We start from the raw sequence: 22,788 nt of genomic DNA, 5'->3' as shown, positions 1-22,788 counted from the left end.
TGATTAAGGAAGTTAAGGTTCCACAGCTAGTAAGAGGCAAAGCAGATTCAAAACAATGCAGTCTGGCTGCAGTCACACTAATGACAATTCTCACCTGCCTCTGGGGAACACTGGCACGACCTTCACCAAAGGCAGAATGTAACTAACAAAACCCACCATAAGGGAGGAAAACAAAGACTCCAAAGTAAAGAACTGCCCTGGGACCTTTATAAAATAGAAAAAGAGATTACACACATCTGCTTCATTAATTAAACAGTCTTTTCTGTTAATCTACTTACTGTCTGAAGAAAAGCAGGAAATGCTTTCACAGGAACACTTTTGTGGAAAGACCTAGCCTAAAAAAGGAAGACAAAAGGAAACTGGTTTGAAATATAAATATTTCTGGAAATAAACACTCTCCCTCTGAAAGTGAACACAGAGCAACACTAGCAGCTTGCAACAGCACAGCGAGGGTCTCTCTCAGAAGCAGGAAAGTAACTCTCATCTCCTGCCAGTTGAGACTAATTTGCCAAACCAAAAGGAGTCAGGAAAAAGTACTATCTTTGGCATCTCCAGCTGCCTTATAACTCTGACCCCTCTAGCTCTGTGGTAAGGAGTAAATGAAATCCAGGTGAACGTGGGTTCACTTACACGCAGGCTTTTTTCCAACAGTAAATTCTACAGTACTACCCGATTCTTTGTTGGTTGAATCTGCCCATACAGAAGAACCTTGGATATGGAGGGCCATCTATAAATTATACGTGGATTTTCAACTGCACAGAGGGTTGGAGCCCTTAACGCCTGCGGCTGTTCAAGGGTCCTCTGTACGGCATTACAAGCCCCAGCACCTCTCCAGTTTAGATCGTCATTGTCTCTGGTCCAGATGAATATAAGATCCTCATAGCTAGTCTTTCTGCCTCGGACCACCAACCTTTAATTCGTTCCACACAGTCAGCCAAATTCATGTCCTTAAGCCATTGTTTTATTTTTACTTTAACTCCCCAACAGATCATGTCTCAACTATTCATCCTGGAATTCAAAGGCTCCACCTCTAATCTCATCTTTCCAACCTAACTCCCTACCACCCTGGACAACAGAGCCCTGATCCGGTCAGGCTGACTACCCACCATCCTGCTCTCACCAAGCCCACTTCTGTCATAGGTCTTTGTTTATATTGCCAGATACCATCTCTACTTCCTGACTCACTTCTTAACCTGCTGTACTATGGTTTTACCTCATCTACTAAAATTGCTCTCTCCAAGATCATCCACAATTCACCATACCCACCTCCTCGATTCACTGCAGAATGCAAAACTTCAGTATTCCCCGTCCTTAGAATTTGCTCCTGCCTCGGATTCTGTGACACTGACTTTGCGTTCTCCTACTTCTTTGATCAGGCCTTCCTTCTTCTTCTTCCTAGTAAATGGCCCTGTCTCCTCCTACCTGAGAAATGGAGGTGGGCTCAAGGTTCTGCCTTTGGTCTTCTTAATCTAAATGTACAGTCTCCTTGAACAACACCATGTCCACACTTAGAGCTTTAACTATATGTCTTCCAACTGGATGACTCCCCAATCTCCAGTTCTGACTTCCTTTTAGAGTCACAATCTTACAATCTGCATTGTAGCCCACCTCCCTAAATGCCCTCTAAGCCCTTAAAGTCAACAACGTCCAGCAACTAGTCCAAAGTCTACCCACCAGCACCTAGCACACCACTGCTTTTTTACTGTAGTCTCTGCCTGGCACTGCCACCATCTATATCTGAACTGTGTGCAGCCTTCGATTTTCATGCTCCCTGATCCTGTCACAACCTAAACAGTCACCAAGTCTAGTTGATTCTACCTCTGTCATATGTGTGTGTGTGTATGTATGTATGTGTATATATATATATATATATATATGAAAGAATATTTGTACATTCACATACATACATATATAAACATCTACCTTCTCTAAATCAGACTTTTTTTTAATGACTTATTATAGCTTAATTAAGTGGTAAGTATTAAATACGATCATCACTTCTTTGTACCTTCCAGGCTTCAACAACTCACCTATAAATTTTAATCTCAGAAACTATTTTGACTGAGCAACCTAGACATATGTTTCAAAAGCATTTCTTATTGCAACAAACTTGCTCTTCTATTGTTGCAAATGAGTGTATCTCCAAAATTCAAAGACCACAATGGTTTTGGTGACACGATTTCCCTCTTGTAAATCTCTCTCAAAAGATGTTGCAGGTATGAAATAAGACTGAGCAACAGAGAAGCGCAGCCCTTTGGACTCCCCTGCAATTTTTATAGCATTCACTCATATCTTGGAAGTACTTAGAGCAAAGCTACCAAGAGGGTTTAAGAATGCAATAAATCAGACACTCTTTAAATATGGCAATAGGGAGATTATTTACTGGAGATTATTAGAGTAAGCAGGATGGAAGATGAATTACAGCATGGTGAACAGTGCCAGGGTAGTGAGGGCCTTGAGGTAAACATAAATGTAGAATACTTATTCAAAAAAGGTTAATGGGGGTGGGGGGAACATATAAGTCAGTGGCAGAGTGCATGCCTAGCGTGCACAAGGTCCTTGGTTCAAGCCCCAGTACCTCCATTAAATAAACAGATGAATAAACCTAATTACCTTCCCCCCCAAAAAATAATTTTAAAAATGTTAAAAAAGAAGTGAGGTTCTAAAAGGCATTCAGCAGGTCCTGAATCAGTTTTAAAATACGAACTTATCAAACTATGTTGATCACCTTATAATACACCCATCTCGCCAGTTTGAAAAAAAAAAAAAGGTTAACAGGGAGGGAAAAATAAGAAACAGAAGGGTCCGATGGGCTGCCTGTAACCTCAGAAGGCAGTAGCAAAAAACGAGAAGGTAAAAGGGACAAGTTATCACAAGGACCAACTGAAAACACCAGCTGGGAACTGCTGAGGCCACAAGGCCCTGGAAGAGGCGGGGCAGCGTCAGCGCTGACCAGGCAGAAAGTCACACCATCCCCTGGGAGACAGAGCACACTGAGCGCATGGGTCAGTGAGGGGCCTCCCTGAGGAAGCTGAGAGGGAGAAAGGGGGGTTGTGAAAAAGCAGGAAGAGTTTTCAGTAGTCCCTGAGGTAAACTGACTGGGATTTCAGTGAGAGACGGAAAATGGACAGCCGAACAGAGAAGAGCAGAACTGTGTTCTAGGAGAGCCCCAGCCAGAAATGAGAGTTTCCAAAGTCACTGGCAGAAAGAGGCTACTTACATGCTTCAGGTGCAAGTGTGCCTGGCTGGCAACGTCATACACCACGTCTCGCACATTTTTATCTTGGCTCTTCCGTAGAAAATCCTCTTGCGAAACACCATGCTGTGTGGAGAAATATACATAACATTAGGAACTGAAAAGCACACTTAAAACTAACTTAGCTCAAGAAAACAGGTGATAGAACAGTATGTACAATATAATGCCTATTTTGGTTTTTAAAATATACCTATATGTAAGTGTGTGTGTACAGACACACACACACACTCTCTCTCTCTGTCCTGGAAGAACACGCAACAAGATGCTAAGTAATGACAGTTAAAGGTGGGACAAAATAAACAAAAAAAGAAACAAATAGGGAAGAAGTTTAAAAGAACACACAATCTCAACTAGAAAACAAAAGTTCTCATAAACACTATTGTTTTACAATGGATTACCTCTTCCTTTAAAATAAAACAAAGAGCAGGCCAAGATGAACACTAGGAACAATCACTTAACTGCCTGGGAGGGAGCAAGGCATCAACATGAAGCTATACCAAGTGAGTTCCCTGCACCTTCTTACAGCTCCACCAGACCCCCAGTGCCTGAATGACACAACTCGGACTTGGTAACTCTGAAGTCAAAAAGCAATAAGCATTCATTTCAAAGCAGATACTTGAACAGACAACACAAAGAACCAAGGAACATCCCTCTCCATATTCTGGAGGTGAATTACTCGAGGGCACAAATGACGGCCTTACCAGCACACAAACATCCATGGGAAGGAACACCCTCCTTCTGCTACCGTGATAGGGCGTTGCTCTCAAGCAGGTGACAATGCCTTGTGCTTTTCCAATGTGACTTGCGGCATGATCTGCGTGAAGATCCTTTATACCTAGGATTTTAGAAATTAAACAATAGGGGCTGCTCTTTCCTCTTTAAATACGTAACAAGTCAACAGAAGCAGCATTGAAAAATCACCTAAACATGTAAAAGGTGTTTCATCTTAAGTTTTATATCTGAAAAACAGGATTTATGTGAACAAAACTGGGCACAGACAAACTGACCATTTACCACGAACAGGTTTCTGAACTTCAGCTTTTGAATAAGAGTTCTCCTCAGACTCCAGCACACCAAGAACACATTTGGAATTTTCATCAGCTATCGGAAAAACACCGCAAGTCTTGCATTTCTCCTCCTCAGTGCAATTTCCATATGACCTCATTTTAAGTATATGCTTAACAAACATTCTGCACTTTGTGCCCTCCTTGTATTGTGTTCGCAAACATGTCACTGAATGTGCAGGCACAACAGCCCTGGGAAATCTGGTAGGGACTTGCTTTACTATTTTAGGGTGACATAAAGACACATTAACTTCTCTAAATGGATGCTATTCCCCTTGTCCCAAATAATTTCCTCATTACAATACTCATTGTAACAAGACCTCACCAACTTAGCACAGTCAAAGGAGGACAATTATCATCTAAATTGCATAGTTTTCTTTAAAGAAAAATCTCATAAAAACTTTTAGACTTGTAGTTTTATTTCTTCTTCTTCTTTTTTAAACATGGGGAAGTATGGACAGAGAAGGAAAAGGGAGGCCTTCCAAATGGCAGGAGATGCTTAAAAAAATAAGGTCATCTGCAATTACCAGATTATTAATTACAGCAGTCTCATGAGGTAGCTAAAGAACTTTTATGAGAGCTGAAGTATTTTGATTGGTCTGCATTCCATTCCAAAGAAAGGTATATATTATATTCCCCTTCTTACTCAAAAAAAAAAAAAAAAGAAAAGAAAAGAAAAAGAAAAAAGCAGCTGTTTCTTTATAGTTAGTATGAAGAAAAGCTTCAGTGTTAAACTGGTTAGACTGTCATATTATGAAAGAGTAAAGTCCAAAAGGTGTTTTTTTTAACAGTTTGGACATTTCTTAAAAACTAAAAATAGAGTTACCATATAATCCAGCAATCCCACTCCAGGGTACATACCCGAAAAAGATGAAACTCAATTCGAAAAGATACATGCAAGGGGAGGGTATAGCTCAGTGTTAGAGTACGTGCTTAGCATTCAGGAGGTCCTAGGTTCAATCCCTGGCACCTCCACTAAAAATAATAAATTAATTAAATAAACTTAACTAACCCCCCCAAATAAAGTAAATTAAAAAAATACATGCACCCCAATGTTCACAGCAGCACTATTCACAATAGCGAAGATATGGAAGCAACCTAAGTGTCCACAACAGAGGAATGAATAAAGAAGACGTAGTATGTGTATACAGTGGAATACTATTCAACCATAAGAAAGAATGAGATATTGACATTTGCAGCAACATGGATGGACCTAGAGATTATCACACTGACTGAAGTAAATCAGACAGAGAAAGGCAAATATTACATGATATCACTTATATAAGGAATCTAAAAAATAATACAAATGAACTTATTTACAAAACAGAAACAGACTCACAGACATAGAAAACAAACTTGTCAAAAGGGAAAGAAAGAAGGAGGGATAAATTAGGAGTATGGGATTAACAGATACTACTATATATAAAATAGATAAACAAGGATTTACTGTACAGCACAGGGAACTATATTCATTACCTTCTAATAACCTATAATGCAAAAGGATCTGAAAAAATTATATATATATACACACACACACATACACACACACCCCCAAATCACTTTGCTGTACACCTGAAACTAACACAATATTGTAAATCAACTATACTTCAGTCTTTTTTTAAAAGGTGTTTTCTTTAAAAAAAAAAAAGAGAAGTATAAAATAGGGAAAAAAAAAAAAAAACTTACCCAATATTTCTAATGTTAAATAAAGAAGAGAGCTCTGTGTGTTCTCACCATAATCTTCCAGTTCCTGGATATTACGATATGGTTTGTCATCCAAATTCTTTTCCTACAGTCAAACAAAGTGCTTTATTTGCTAGATGAATTGTCAGTATTTTATTTTAATATTTCTGGACTCTCAATTCCATTCCATGCCAATATATATGATCTATACGATCAATATATACTGATCTATATGTCTATGCTATGCCAATACTATACAGTTTGATTATTGTAACTTTGCAGTGAAGTCTCAAAATTGGGAAATGTGATTCCTCCAATTTTGTTCTACTTTTTCAAGATTGTTTTGGTGATTCTGGGTCCTTTGCTTTTCCGTATGAACTTTAGGATCAGCTTGTCAATTTCTACAAAAAAAGGCAACTGGAATTTTTATAGGAATTGCACTGAATCTTTAGATTAATGCAAAGAATTGATCCCAGTCCTTTACTTTTATTTATTTATTTATTTTTAGAGGAGGTACTGGGGATTGAACTCAAGACCTTGTGCATGCTAAGCATGGGCTCTACCCCTTGAGTTATACTCTCCCCCAATCCCAGTCCTTTACTTTTAAATATCCCTCCACACAAATGCCAAATGTTATTTTCCATTAAAAATTTTTTAAAAAGATATTTTCCATTATCTATCTTGAGTTCTCTAATTTTCTTTACCTTATGAAAACAGAAAACACCCGAAAAACAGATCTTCTTAGTGCTAATTAACTCTACAGGCCAACTGAGCAATTTTTAAAATGTTAAAATCATTATCTATCTCACTTTGGCTTGTATTATTATTATTATAACCTGTGGTTATTAATAGATTGTATCCAAATAAACTAAGTAAACTTACATTTTCATGACAACAGTAAGTGATAAATATCAGGCCAATGAGGATTTTAGCCAAAAATGTTTCAGAAAGATTACACAAGTTAGTCCAGGTCATCAAGCAATTTGTCCGCTTGGCTGGACTAGAACTCAGTTCTAAGAACTCAGGATAGGATTCTATTCACCAGAACCATCAGACTTTCCTTAGTCCCTCCACTTGGACAGAGATCCAAGCACTGGGTGTACATAATGATGTGTACAATTAATCAAGTTTTGATGATATTAAGGAACTGTCTTTTTTTTTAAAGGTATGATAATCATATTGTAGTTATATTTTATACAAGTTTTTATTTTTCCAAGATACATGTATATTTGCAGATCAAGATGCCTGGGGTTTAGTTTAAAACAACCCAATAGAGTTTAGTGAGGGAAGCTGGTAGAATATAGAGGAAACAATTGGACACTTGTTTGTAACTATGAAAGCTGGGTGATAGATATATGAAAGTTATTACACTATTCTCTCTACTTTTATATGTCTGAACATTTCTGTTTTAAAGAAATAGATCACGGTGTGCACATGCACACCTCTGCCCGGGTGCCTGGCTTTGCCTGTCTCAGGTTGTGGGGGTGGGGGGCTGAGGTGGGTAGCAAGTAGTGATGGAGAATGGATAAAAAGGCATAGTTCTCTAAAAGTTTCCCTCCTCCAAAATATTAATATACATATTAAAACAGTTCCTCTATGAAGAATTAGCTTAAGGATTAAAAAGGAAAAGAACTTTAGACTTGAGCAATTTCAACTTACTCTTTCATCAATGATTTTCATAAGCCATCTTTTAGTCAGATTATGTCTTCTGACAGCCTAAAACAAATAAGAGTTGTAAGTTTTTACAGTGTACTAGAAATGGCTTCTGCAGACATGAATAACATAAACAAATCACACATAAACAAATCAAACATAAAACTAAGTAAGGGAAATTATAATAACTTATCACTGGATAGCAAGCTATGTTCAAAAACTAGAGAAAAAGAACATGTCCCTAGAAAATATTTCAAAATATTTCCAAGTAAACATAATTTATCCAAAACTTTTCTACTAATTTGTCCTTTTTCCCTTACACTATTAGTAATTTAACAATTCTACTTTCAAAACAAAAGCAAGAATTATATATTGATGTAAAATGATTATAAATCAATAAAAAATGTTAAAAAAAATTATATATTGAGCTTCTCTATGTGATATGCCCTAACTTCAATGTGCACTCATTAAACACAAACTTTTCTCCACAAAATGAAGATTCTACTTAATGAAAATGACCACTTATCCAAATAAGAAGAGTAACTAAAGCTCCAAAGAAAATTATCTGCAGGGTACAGTGTTATTTCACAAGTAAAGATACTCCAGTAGGAAAGAGGACACCTAGTACTCAAATCTTGGTCTCCAGTACCATTCCCTCCAAAGGAAACAGGACTCTAGAGAAATGGGTGATTCCAGAGCTGGGGCAAGGGAGAATCAAGATGATCCTAGGCTACTTTACTGTGCCAGAAAATAGAAAGTGCTCAAAAAAATGATGGGGGGCATGTTAGAACACAGAAGTCAGTCTGAAGGGACTCCCACTGTCCAAATCTGGGACTATTTGAACACCAAAATAATTAAGTATAGCAATGAGTTATAAACTACTGAAAAAAAATAGGAATACATGAGTCTATATCAATAATTAATAAACAAATAAATAATACAGATGGGTGAGAACTCCTGCTTATAGTAGAGTGCCAAGTGGTAAATGTGGAAAAAACATTAGAGTTGGGAAATTATCATTCTGCAATCATAATAGCAAAGACTGAATAAGACAAGAACCATCAATGAATGTTAAGTTGCACAGGAAATTGATGAGGAACAGTATACCTGCATTGTCTTGAAGTTGATTAGTTGCAATGGGAGTTATAATCATACAGTGGATTACATATTGGGAAAACCAGGAAACATTTTGACTGGGTGATGAAAATTAACAATGCCAATAAAGGACAGATGGACAAACTATGTCTATGTATGGACATGATGCCCTGAGAACACATCACCATCAATGCAGTGTTCTGGCCAAGAATGCATAACCTGAATCTAATCATGAGAAAACATCAGACAAATCCAAAATGAGGAATGCTCTACTACCAAAAAAAAAAAGGAAAAAAAAAAAGGGAGGGGAGTATACACTTCTTCAAAAATATCAATGACAAAGAAAAGTTATGGAAATGTTCCAGATTAAAGCAAGCTAAACAGACATGACAAAAAACACATGAACCTAGACTGATCCTACACTGGAGGGGAAAATTTCACTAGTGGATATTATTTGGTCAACTGACAAAATTGAAATATGAATGGAAAAAGTGTAATATCAAAGTTATATTTACTAAAGTCAGTAACTGTTGTAATTACATAAGAGAGTGGCCCTATTCTTAGGAAATACTAAAGTATTTAGGGATAAAGTGCCATGATGCATGCAACCTACACTCAGATAATTAAAAAGAAATTATATGTGTGAGAATATATATATAGAGAGAGAGCACACTAGTACACACAAATGATTAACAAATGAGATAAAACGTTAACACAGATAAATCTAGGTAAAGGATACAGAGGTGTTCTTATGCTGTTTTAAATTTTGTAACCTTTCTGAAAATTTGAAGTTATTTCCAAATAAGTTTTTTAAAACCCTGTTTTCTCCAAGTTAACATTAAGTATAATTACTTTCACAATAAACAAAAATAGTAGTGAAACATCAAGTCTTAGGAATATCCTATATTTCAACTGAGACTCCAAGATGTCACTGATACGAAAATGTAAAGGCTGACATGCTCCTCAATACACATTCATGTGACAAAGGGTGGAAGTGAGGAGAATGGAGCTCATTCTGCCTGGCAGTAACCTAACAGAAGCTAAAAGGACTGCATGGAGCTGATTCCCAAGTGCTCTGAGCACTGGTGCAATTACATAGCAGGACTCCCCACATGCCTCTCTCCCCAGTCCCAGCAATCAGCCTGGGACACCTCAGGCATTACAGAGCCCTGCTCTTATTTCACTCTGTCCACATCTGAGGGGGTGGGGCTTGTCTGATCCTTGTTTCCACACCATCAAGCACCATTCCTGGCACATAAAAGCACTCAATAAATATTTAACCACTGAAAAGTCAGGTTCCTATTTACTCAAGACTGATGCTGTAACAGCTGCAGTTTCTCAACCACAAAATATAGTTCTTCTGATTCTGAAGGAAATCAGAGATCAAGATAAAAAATAAACATTTATAAGAAAGCTGAAAACCTGCTGAATAAAGTATCAAAACTTTGGAAACAAAAGCCAAATAGAACAAAGACCCTGGCTATAAATAACAGAAATTATAGATATGCAACTATTCTGTACTCTAAAAGCACTAATGAAACAGTGCAGTAGGAATGCATTCTAGAAAATACATGTCACTGTTTCCCTATTTAATCTTCTCAAGAACCCGGCACCCTTCAAAGAACCAATGGCAAGCGTGACGGCACAATGTACAGTGAGCATATGCCTCAGCAGAACAGGGAGGGACAGAGAATGTGCAGTCAGGACAGCTGCCCTGAACACTACCTACTTTTTCAAACATTCATATTAACCTTCAGTACCTGTCCTATCAGAAAGCTGCCCAACATTAAGCATCAAAATTTAAGGAGCGATTAAGACTGGATGAATAGGCACACATGCAAACATTCTGTAATTCAGGTATGTCTTCCTGGTTTTTTTTTTTTTAAAGAAGCCAAGGCAAGATAAATTTGTGTTAAGGAAATCTCTGATCTTCCACGTTATTTCCTGAAAAAGGCTAGAATATTCAATGCAAGTCTTAACATAAACCTCTATCTAGTGCAGTTGTGTTTGTATATAAAAAAATGAGTTTCTGGATTTTTGAGAAAGTTTTCTCTAAACACAGCCACGTAGGTTGAAGTTCTTGTGCGGGATGAATAAAGGTAAACAACTAATCTAATACTCACAAGCTTCCCATCCATTCTTTCTTCTCAGCCCCCGGGGGAGGGACCTGGCTTTCCATCCTTACTGAGGCTCTGTGAAGTCAATGTGGGGCCCAGAAACGGGGCCTGCCTCTGCTGGTGCGCAGACCTGAGAAGAGGTGCTCCACTGTCAGGTCTGTCAGTGGCTCCTGTTACAGAACTGTCTTCTGGCACTCATCGTAGTACAGTGGGGACGCAGCTCAGGGATGAAAGGCACCTAATTCCCTTAGTCTGTTCATAGTTCAGCGTATTTCCAAATTGCATGGCTGTTTACGAATGAGGAATCCATACAGCTGCTTTAACGTAAAACTAATTACTACGTACATCTAGCTTACAAATAATACTCTAGCCCAAAGGTTTCCATTCTTGAATGTCTAAAATTAATCAACAAATAGGCAACTTTATCAAATTAGACAAGATAGTGTCAGATTTATGTCTGGACAATGATGAGAGCAGGTCTCCCTTCACAAAAGATCAATGCATGTTTTTCTACAGCCCAGAGTGCAGGGTAGACAGAACAGAAAATGTACCTGCCATTGCTTCAAAATTTACAGGGTTTAAATTCTGCAACCAAATATGTGGAAAATAATTTATAAGATAAAGAGACCAGATTCCTCTTTCTTCTTTTAATAAAAAAATACACCGAAGATTAGTGCAAATTATTAGTGGATGATTTTTAACTCTTCTGTCAAAACTAACATATGTCTGAACACTACATGAGCCTAAGAATAGTTTCAGAATAGATTCCCCATTGCCATTATCCAAATTGTACATAACAAAAAGTATGCTCAAATAACATTCTTACAAGTGAAAAGTAGCTTTCTCTTTCTTTCTTTCTTTTTTTTTTTACCTTCCATAGTTCAATGGCCACAGGCTGGTGTGGTGGATTGTCACAGTAAATATCGTCCACAGTTTTCTTCCAAAACTGCATTCGCATCAGTCCAATCGTTTTCTCAGAGACTGAGTCCTTAACCTGTAAATGAGGTTTAAAACCTTTAATAAATGTAATTCATAGTCTCAAAAATCAGTATTTGTAACTGTACAGCCATATAATTCAGCCAAGAAGTAAGTTTAATTCTATACACTTGTTTTCTTTTTCCTTTGATAAATATTGGTTAAATTGTCACCATCATGAGTTCCCTAAGTAAAAGCTGCAAAGCACTTGGTGCTTATTCAAAAGTATTTCTAAGATCTGCATTTAAAAATAGGAGACATTCTTCTAGAAAAATAAAAATTGCAAGAAAAAACAAAGGGGGGGATATTTAGTTTAAAAGAAATTTAAGAGAGAGATCAATCAGTCACAACATGCAGACCTATTTGAATCCTAATTTATAAAGAGAGAGAAAATATTAGGAAAATATGAATACCAGGTGTTTAATGATATTAAGGAATTACTGTTAAATTTTTCATCTATAATAATGGTATTGTGGTTATTTTTTTTTAGTGAGTTATCTTTTAGAGATACATACTGAAATATTTGCAGATGGAAAAATTTATCCGAGACTTACTTCAAAATAACCTGAAGGTGAGGATGAGGTGGATAGGGAATAAAGATGAAAAACAAGACTGACCATGAGTTAGCAACAGTTGGAGCTCGGGGACAGGGTTATATGGAGGTCCATTATACTACTCTCTCTAATTCTGTATATGACTAAAATTTTCCAATAAATTTTTTTAAAAAGTTGGAAGAGAAGAAAAACAATCTTCACTTCGTTAGTGATAGTAAAAGTATTTTTAAGGCTGAAGATAAACCTAGGAAATAGAACCAAAGGATTTTTAGAGGAAACAGGGAAGGAAGTAGACATTTATCAAATGTCTACAAGTACCAGCCCTGTGCTAGGTACTGTTCCAGAGATTACCTGATCACAATCCTTACAACAAACTCACAGGGTCCTTATCAACACCCATTTTACAAATACAGAAATTATGGCTCAAAAATGTAGAAGTTTATCCCATGCTCTGTATACTCACAACTCTTACAATGGAATTGGAGGACAGGTAAAAGATTGTGGATGAGAGCATCTCTTGGGTTGACAGAATTGTTGTGTATCATGACTGTGGTGGTGAACACATGACTCTAAGCATTTTTCAAAACCTATAGAACTGTACACCACAAAAACTGAATTTTACTGTATGTACATTTAAATAAACTCATTCATTCATCAAGTAATTTTTTAAAAGAAGATTACTAGACTATCTCCCTCATTTACTACTGATTAAAAATGGCCTTGTTAGATTCAGGCAAGAATCAGCAATGCATGCTAAATCTAGAAGATAAATTTTTTATTTTTAATTGCGCTATAATTGACACATAATAGTATCTTAGTTTCAAATGTACAACATGATTTGATATTATGTATATATTATGAAACAATCAGTAGTCAACATCTGTCACCACACATCATTAGAAATTTCTGTGTGTGTTGAGAACTTTTAAGATCTACTGTATTAGCTACGTTCAAATACAGAATACAGTATTAGTAGCTACAGTCACTATACTGTATGTTACATTCTCAAGGCTTATTTTATTTATTTTATAACTGGAAGTTTGTACCTTCTGATCACCCTCACCCATTTCATTCATTTCCCACCTCCTGTCTCTGGCAACTACAAATCTGTTCTCTGCACCTATGAGTGTGGCGGGTTTTTTGGTTTTGGTTTTGGTTTTGGTTGGGATTCCACATATAGTCAGATCATATGGTATTTGTCTTTCTCTATCTAACTTTTCTTACTTGGCATCAAACCCTCAAAGTCCATCCTGGGACTCTGACCAGCTGCCCGTTCCAGCACCTCTTGCTCCAGCTTTGCCTTTTACTAGGGCTGAGATGCTGTTGTCAGGGGACTGCACACACCTACAGGGATAGGAGCTAGCTCAGACTGACCCTCAGGGCTTGTGCTCCGGCACCTTAGATAGAGTAGTGACTGCCTTTGAAGGAACACAGGAAAAGCCCCAGCTCACACCTGGCTCTGGCTGTAGCCCCTTCACCTCCAGCCCTACCTCCCATCAAGGTGGTAGCTGCCAGCACGCCCCAGGAAAAGTCATGACCTGTGTTCACTTCAGATCTAGCTCTCCCATCAAAGCAACTGGGCACAAGCAGACTGTATAGGGATGGTCCCACACAAGGACACTCCTTCAAGATTGTGATAGGTAACTGTTTCACATAATTTCATAAAGAAAGAGAAAGTTAAACAAAATGAGAAGACGAATATTTTTCAAATGAAAGAATAAGAAAAAAACCTGAAACAAACTCTAATGAAACAGAGATAAATAACTTATCAGATTAAGTAAGTGTTCAAAGCAATAGTAAAAAGAATGCTAACTGAACCTGGGGAAAGAATAGATGAACACACTGAGAATTTTAACAAGGAACAAGAAAATATAGAAAAGAACTAGTCAGAACTGAAGAACACAAAAACTGAAATGAAAAATACACTAGAAGGAATGAACAGCAGATTAGGTGATAGAAAACACATAAGTGATCTGGAAGACAGAACAATAAAGATCACTCAATCAAACAGCAAAAAGAAAAACACATTTTAAAAAATAATGATAGTTTAAGAGACCTCTGAAACATCAAGTGTACTAACATTCACATCACACAGGTCCTAGAAGGAGAAGAGAGTGAGAAAGGGGTAAAAAATATATCTGATGAAATTATGGCTGAAAACTTCCTGAAACTGATGAAAGAAACAGATTTCCAAGTACAGGAAGTACAGAGAGTACAGAGAGTCTCAAACAAGATGAGTCCAAATAGACCCACACCAAGACATATTAAAATGTCAAAGTTAAAGACGAAAAATTTAAAGGCTGCAAGAGAAAACCAGACAGTCACATACAAGGGAATCCCCATAAGGCTACCAGCTGCCTTTTCTGCAGACACTTTACAGGCCAGAAGGGAGTGGCATGATATATTTAAAGTGCTGAAAGGAAAAAACCCACAACCTGGGATGCTCTATCAAGCAAGGTTATCATTCAGAAGTGAAGTACAGATAAAGAACTTCTCAGACAAGCAAAAATGAAAAAGGTTCATCAATACTAAACCAACCTTACAGGAAATTTAAAAAGGTCTTCCTTAAGTGGAAAAGAGAAGGATACAAGAAGAATTTATAGGGGAAAAAATCCCACTAGTAAAGGCAAACATATACTAAAGGCTGTGGATCAATCACTTAAATAAGCTAGTATGAGGAACAAAAACCAAAAACACTATAAAAGCAACCATAACTACAACACACAGTAAAGGGAGACATGAAGATGCAAAATATGATATCAAAAACACAAAACACGGGAGAGGGGAGCAAAAATGTATATCTTTTGAAACATATCTGAACTTATAACACATCAGTTTAAATCAAGTAGATATAATTATGGGACAACGTATATGAACCCCATGGTAACCACAAATCAAAAACCCAGAATAGATACACAAAAACCGGTACAAAAGGAACCCCAGCATTTTACAAAAGAAAATCATCAAACCACAACAGAAGAAACAACAAGGAGAAGAAATGAACAGAGAAGAATTACAAAAACAACTGGAAAACAAGTAATAAAATGGCACTAAGTACATACCTATCAATAATTACTTTAAATGTCAATGGACTAAATGCTCCAATCAAAAGACATAGATGGCTGACTGGATAAAAAAAAAACAAGACCTTTAAATATGCTGCCTACAGAGACTCACTTCAGGGCTAAAGACACAAACAGAGTGACAGTGAGGGGATGGAAAAAGATATTTTACGCAAACAGAAACGACAAGAAAGTGGGAGTAGTAATACATATTAGATAAAAAAGACCTTAAAACAAAGGCTATGACAAAAAAAAGACCATTATATAATGATAAAAGGAACAATACAGGAAGAGGACATAAGATTAATTAATACATATACATAATATAGGAGCATCTAAATATATAAAGCAAATATCAACGGACATAAAGGCAGAAATTGCCAAAAGCACAACAACAGTAGGAGACTTTTAACACCCCATTTATGTCAATGGACAGATCATGCAGACAGAAAATCACTAAGGAAACAGTGGCCTTGAATGACACATTAGACCAGTTAGAATTACTAGGTATCTCTAGGACATTCCATCCCAAAACAGCAGGATACAAATTCTTTTCAAGTGCACATGGAACATTCTCCAGGACAGATCACATGCTAGGCCACAAAATGAGTCTCAACAAATTTAAGAGGACAGAAATTATATCAAGCATCTTTCCGAATCACAACAGTATGAAACTAGAGGTCAATTACAGGAAGAAAATTAGGAAAAATACAAACATCAAGACTAAAAAAACCAATGGATCAATGCAGAAATCAGAAAATACCCCAAGACAAATGAAAATAAATGTCCAACTTTCTGAAATCTATAGGGCACAACAAAAGAAGTTCTAAGAAACTGTGTAGTGATACAGGCTCACCTCAAGAAACCAGAAAAATCTCAAAACCTAACCAATGATCTAAATGAATTAGAAAAAGAAGAACAAAGCCCAAAGTCAGAAGAAAGGAAATAATAAAGATCAGAGTGGAAATAAATAAAATAGAGAGAAGGGCAGAGAAAGGGAGGGGAGGGGAGGGAAGGGGGAAGGATCAAAGAAACCAAGAGCTGTTTTTTTGAAAAGATAAACAAGTTGATAAGCCTTTGGCCAAGCTTATTAAGAAAAAGAGAGGATGCAAATAAACAAAACGAGAAATTACAATTGCTATCACAGTACAAAAAAAGCAGAAGGGAATACTATGAACAGTTACATGCCAACAAATTGTACAACCAAAAAATTAAAAAAGGACGAATTCCTAGAAACTATACTCTTCTAAAACTGGATCAAGAGAAATAGATAATCTGAACAGACTGATCATGAAGTTCAATCAGTAATTAAAAAACTCCCAGCAAACAAAAGTCCAGGATTGGACAGCTTCACAAAGAAATTCTATCGAATATATAAAGAGGAGTTAATACCTATCCTTCTCAAACTATTCCAAAACACTAAAGAAGAGGGAACATTTCCATATTATTCTGAGGCCACCATTACCCTGATACCAAAACTAGACAAAGACACTACAAAAAAAGAAAATTACAAGCCAATATCTCCGATGAATATAGATGTAAAAATCCTCAACAAAGTACTGGTAAGCCAAATTCAACAATATATAAAAAGGATCATATATCATAGCCAAGTTAGATTGATTCAAATGATGAAAGGATGGTTCAATAACCACAAATCAATTAATGTGATATACCACAATAATAAAACAAGGTATAAAAATCACACGATCATCTCAATAAACTCAGAAAAAGCATCTGACAAAATTCAATATTCATTCATGACAAAAACTCTCATCAAAGTTGATATAGAGGGGACATATCTCAACATAATAAAGGCCAATTATGACAAACCCATAGCTAACATACTCATTGGTGAAAAGCTTTTTTTCTAAAATCAGGAACAAGACAAGGATACCCACTCTGACCACTTGTACTTAACATAGTACTAGAAGTCCTAGCCATGGCAGACAAGAAAAAGAAATAAAAGGAATCCAAATTGGGACTGAAGAAGTAAAACTGTTAACTATTTTCAGATAACATGATACTACATATAGAAAACTCTAAAGTCTCTACCAAAAAACTATTAGAACTAATAAATGAATTCAACAAAATTACAGGATATAAAATTAGTATACAGAAATCTTTTGCTTTTCTATGCACCAATAATGAACTATAAGAAAGAGAGAGCAAGAAAAAATCCTGTTTAAAATCACATCAAAAAGAATAAAATACCTAGGTATAAACTTAACCAAGGAGGTAAAAAAAAAGACTTATATTCTGAAAACTAAAAATAGCAATGAAGAAAATTGAAGATACAAAAAAACTGAAAGATATCCCATGTTCATGGATTATAAGAATCAATATTGTTAAAATGTCCATACTACCCAAAACAATCTACAGATTTAATGTAATCCCTATCAAAACATCCATGACCTTTTTCACAGAACTGGAACAATCCTAAAATTTATAGGGAACCACAAAAGACCCTGAACAGCCAAAGCAATTTTGATAAAAAAGGATAAAGCTGGAGGTATCATGCTTCCTGGCTTCAGGCTATACTACAAAGGTACAATAGTCAAAACAGTATGGCACTGGCACTAAAACAGACACATAGATCAGTGAAACAGAATAGAAAGCCTAGGAATAAACTCAAGCACTTATGGTCAATTAATTTATGACAAAGAAAGCAAAAATATACAGTGGGGAAAAGAAAATCTCTTCAGTTAAGTAATGCTGGAAAAATTGGACAGCTACATATAAAAAAATGAAATTAGAACACTCTCTCACACCATATACAGAAATAAACTTGAAATGGATTAAAAACCTAAATGTAAGACCAAGGAGGGAGGGTGTAGCTCAAGCAGTAGAACACATACTTAGCATGCTCAAAGTCCTGGGTTCAATCCCCAGCACTTCCTCTAAAAATAAATAAATAAACCTAATTACCTCCCCATGCCAAAAAAAAAACTTGATTAAAAAATAAATAAATAAATAAATGTAAGACCAGAAACCATAAACTCCTAGAAGAGAACACAGGCAGATCATTCTCTGACATAAGTCACAGCAGTATTTTTTTTAATCTTTCTCCTTGGGCAAAGAAAACAAAAGCACAAATAAACAAATGGGGCCTAATTAAACTTAAAAGCTTTTGCACACACCTGAAAATACACCAAGGACAAATAGCCAGACTGTATTATACTCTGCAGATTCACAGTATCTAGCTTCAATCGTGCCTCAGTACTATACTCACATCCTTTTATGCATTCGTAGTTCACTTCCTATCAATAATCACCAGAGAGGCTGTGTCAAAACTTGCCATTCTCTTGAAGACTCCAAATCCTCCCATGCTCCCTGACTCTCAATAACTGACCTCTCCATTTAATTTACCAAGAAGATCAAGGTTATTCTATTTCAATTCCCTCATTTCCATCCTCCATTTCGGTTTATACCAGCACACATTCTTTCCATTCTAAGAAAAAGGGTCTCTCCTTCCTTTGTTACCCTTTAGACAAAAGTGTGTTAGTATGACATAAGATCTATTTGCTGTAATTGCTTCCATTTTCCATTAAAGCTAAAACTCAATTTAAAAAGTGCTTTGAAAAACTGCTAAATACATGTAAATCATGCAAATGTTGGAGAAGATAAGCAGTAATACTCTGATCAACCTATTCAATTAACAAATTAGCATTGCACAGTTTTATAATATCCTTAGAAAAAGAAATTTAAAATTCCAGAATGGCATTTCCAGAAACATTAAGTTCATCAGCTAGTTTCATTTTTGGAATTGAACTGTTAAGCCTAAGCAGCAGGAGAAAGAAATCATCAGGAGAGACCTTAAACACATCTAACATATAAATTACAACTACATTTCTTTATTGTTCAGCATTAAACATATTGCATCACGATTTTTTGCAAATAATTTTTAAGTTATTTTAATACCAGCCTGAGCCAGTTCCACATTAAAGGCTCTCAGTGCAAACGCAGAGCCTCTGGATTCTGCAGGGAGCAGCAGGGAACATAAATAGCCTTCATAATCTCGTTTCCTATAACAAATAAGCAAAAAAAGATAATTACTTTTCACTTTTCAAACTGCACACAAAAAAATGCTGACCAAAATGAACTGAAAACAAGGCTTCAATTCAAAATAGGCCTAAAATTTCTTATATTTTATATCTGTTTCTCTACAATTACGAAAAATGTATCTGCCCCCAATCCTAGCCCAGTGAAAAAGAAATCAATCTCTATTAATTTATTCTGACTTACATAATATGTACACATTTACCTGTTTCAGAATCACTTTGCTTTTAGTAAGAATTCAAATGAGCTACAGACACATGAACTCATGGTTTTGAATGCATAGATGTAAAAACAGAGAACAATATGGGCGGCGGGGGGAGGGGGGTGGTTGTTACAGCGTCTGCTGAGAGAGCCTAGAAGCAATGATATCCCCCTCCAATACCCCTAGTGTCAGACCTAACACCTAGATCTCGGTTCCTCCACTGAAAGAAATGAGGGCTCTTTGGAGGAATAACTGGCTTCAGGGCTGGTGCAGGGAAAATACAAGATAAGCTTGAAACATCTTAAGCAGAAAGTAAAGAAATATTCAAAGAATGGAGGGACTTGCCAAAAGGACAAAGAAATTGGCTTGACAAAGTTTTCACTGACCAAGTCTGGGACAACTGAGCACCAAAAAAATAATGACAGTAAGAGATTGTAACAGGACTCCACGAGCCCATACTAATATAAATGAATGAATAAATAAATAAAGAGAAGGAAACACTTAACCAGTACAATGCCAACTGATAAACCTAGAAGACATGATTGAATTTTTTTAAAATCACCATTTGATAACTATCAAAGTCATAACTAATTCAGGCAAATATCAATAAATGTCTGAAAATGTTACATAGGTGAAAGTGACAGAAAAAAGAGTATTTACATGGTATTAAAGTATCTCCTCACAAAATAAGTATTTGCTAATTTAACATTCTTATTAATTAAATTTACAAGGGAGAAACCTGAAAGACACCTTCTCAACCAAGTAACAAAAAGTTTACCCCATGGTAATAGGATAAATCAACATCATGATACTGTGAAAAGCACAGCGTAATTTGTGTAATATTCCTGCAAAAACTGTATAAACCATGAGGAAATACTAAATAAAGCCAAATTGAGAGTTTACAAAGTAATCTGGCCTGTTCCCTTAAAAAAAATTGTCAAGCTCATAAAAGATAAGACTGAGAAACTGTTCCAGACTGGAGAAGACTAAAGACATATGACAGCTAAAAGTAGCACATGGTCCTGGATTTATGAAATCCATAATAAAATAATTAGTAAAATTTGAATGGAGTCTGAATTAGATGGTAATATTGGATCAATTTTAATATCCTGATTTTCATGGCTGTACTATGTTAGATGGGAGGGAATACTGGTGTTAAGAAGTACACACCAAAATATTAAGCAGGGTAACAGGGCACCACATATACATCTTATCCTCAAATGGTTCCGAATGTTGACAATGAGAGAACTTGGGTGAAGAATATATTGGAGCTCTATGTACTACTTCTGTAATTTTTATATGAATTTAAAATTACTTTAAAATTAAAAGTTAAAAAATAAAGTCCTTACTATATTCATTCTAGGACGATCTAAGTATAAAGTCTTCAGACTTATCAGACTGCCTATCAACAAGGCCACCTTCACTGTAATACACTAGAATTTTACTGTAACATTACCCTCTACAAAACAGTATTCGATATAAAATGGGTCCAACCTCATTCCATGAAGTTTAGATTCCGAAATTCAGACTACTCCCACTTTTCAACTGATTCACACTTTGTCATGTGGCTAACAGACAAACCTTCACAATTTCCCCCAACTTCCACATGAACGAAAGGAAGAGAAGATGGAGTAGTACCTTTCTATCACAATACAGCTCTACCAAAAAAAAAGAATCTCACCATATGTGGTTTCAGCCACAAAATGGACAGTTCAGGTAAACAGCTTCATAGCTTATACTTTGAAATATATAGAGATGTAAATATTTCTAAATTTTATTTTATTATAGAAAGTCTCTGAATTTCAAGTGTTTAAAACACTTTAAAGTTAACATGAAACTGTGATAAAACACTGAATAGGATTCAAAACTACAATGTTAATTTCCATCATTCAACTAGGTATCGACAGAAATGACACCAGTCACGTCTATTTCCTAATTTGCAAAACGAGGCTTGATAACTTACCCGCCTCATATCTCCTAAAAATAACCAATATGTGAAGTACTTCAAGTTTCTTAAAGGAAAACAAAAAATGAAATGAAGACGTAACAGAAGTCTAACAATCTTTGGGAAATAAGATATTCTACACAGCTAAGAGTCTGCTCTGTTAATTTTTTAAAATTATTTTGGCTGGAAGTTTTTCTAAACAATATTACCCACTTCTTTATATTAAATAGGATATACTATTTAACCATTTCATTAATCAGGATCATTATTATAAATGTTGCTTATTGGTATATAAGGATATCCTTCAAGCAGCTAACCAAGGTCCAGTTACCTGGGAACAGTTCCAGACAGAAATGCAATACTATGATGGTTTTATACAGGCACTGCATTAGACACAGAAGATAGGTATAGACTTTGGTCTAGCAGGGAGAAACGAACATATGAGAAATAAGCGTATCTGGTAGCATATCTAGGGCTGCTGTGCTATTTCCATGGACCTGAGCCATCAAGGCACAGGGGAAGAAGTGGTTCCTCAGTGAGGCTGGAGGACAAGTGTGCTTCCAGATGTCACCACCAGTACCTCTCCATCTCCTTATTTTAGCACTCCCAAGGCCTGAGGCAGCGTTCCCCAAAACCAAACCCCAAGAGGCCTATGTAAAGTAGGCCTGAGATCTTCCCAGGAACCTGGATTTCCAGAAGAACTCCGGCTGCCTAACCTGAAGTTATGGTCTGGTATCTTTTTTGATATTTGGATGCCTTGCATGAGATACATGTTTAAAACCCCGCATACATAATTTCAGAGGCCAAATCTTGCAAAGATTAAAGGACAACTAAAAGCTAAAAGTTCTAATCTTCCTTTCAAGTTTCATTTTGTTCTTATTCTTGACTATTTATTGAGCGTTTGTTATGAACCAGCATTTTTATATACATCATGTAATTTACTCATCACAACCATGCTATAAAGTACGAGTAGGAATCTACAAAAGAGGAAATGGCTGAATCTTAAAGAAACTCACTTTCCCAGGTGACAGAGCTAGCATTAATAAACTCAGATAAGGTCTGCCTGCCAAATTAAATAAATCACTAGCAACAGCAGCCTCCATTTCACTTAAATACTAAAATGGAC

At 36.2% G+C, this 22,788-nt stretch overlaps 1 protein-coding gene and 1 non-coding gene across 6 annotated transcripts in view; both read right to left on the bottom strand.

The window, feature by feature from the left end:
• NDUFAF6 (NADH:ubiquinone oxidoreductase complex assembly factor 6) overlaps positions 1-22,788 on the bottom strand; it is a 30,368-nt gene that overhangs the window by 6,486 nt on the left and 1,094 nt on the right. Inside the window, exons 2-8 of one of the 5 annotated variants that reach the window (XM_031691173.2) lie at positions 19,378-19,481; positions 11,740-11,862; positions 7,663-7,719; positions 6,007-6,109; positions 3,958-4,091; positions 3,221-3,322; positions 279-335 (exon numbers count right to left, since the gene is read on the bottom strand). In XM_031691173.2, the coding sequence (XP_031547033.1) occupies positions 279-335; positions 3,221-3,322; positions 3,958-4,091; positions 6,007-6,109; positions 7,663-7,719; positions 11,740-11,862; positions 19,378-19,398 (597 nt within the window). In that variant the 5' untranslated portion in view covers positions 19,399-19,481. Of the gene's footprint in view, positions 1-278; positions 336-3,220; positions 3,323-3,957; positions 4,092-6,006; positions 6,110-7,662; positions 7,720-10,874; positions 11,132-11,739; positions 11,863-19,377; positions 19,484-22,788 lie in introns of those variants that run through there. The other 4 variants (XM_006209678.4, XM_072949480.1, XM_072949481.1 and 1 more) reach the window with 4 other exon arrangements.
• Positions 2,206-2,339, bottom strand: LOC116285637 (small nucleolar RNA SNORA14). The gene has a single exon (XR_004195329.1). It is a non-coding gene; the product is annotated as a small nucleolar RNA SNORA14 (small nucleolar RNA).

The sequence above is a fragment of the Vicugna pacos genome, chromosome 25, assembly GCF_048564905.1.
Source record: "Vicugna pacos chromosome 25, VicPac4, whole genome shotgun sequence".
NCBI lineage: Eukaryota > Metazoa > Chordata > Mammalia > Artiodactyla > Camelidae > Vicugna > Vicugna pacos.
Note: the sequence above shows the minus strand (reverse complement) of the source record. Positions and strands in the feature narration are given on the sequence as shown.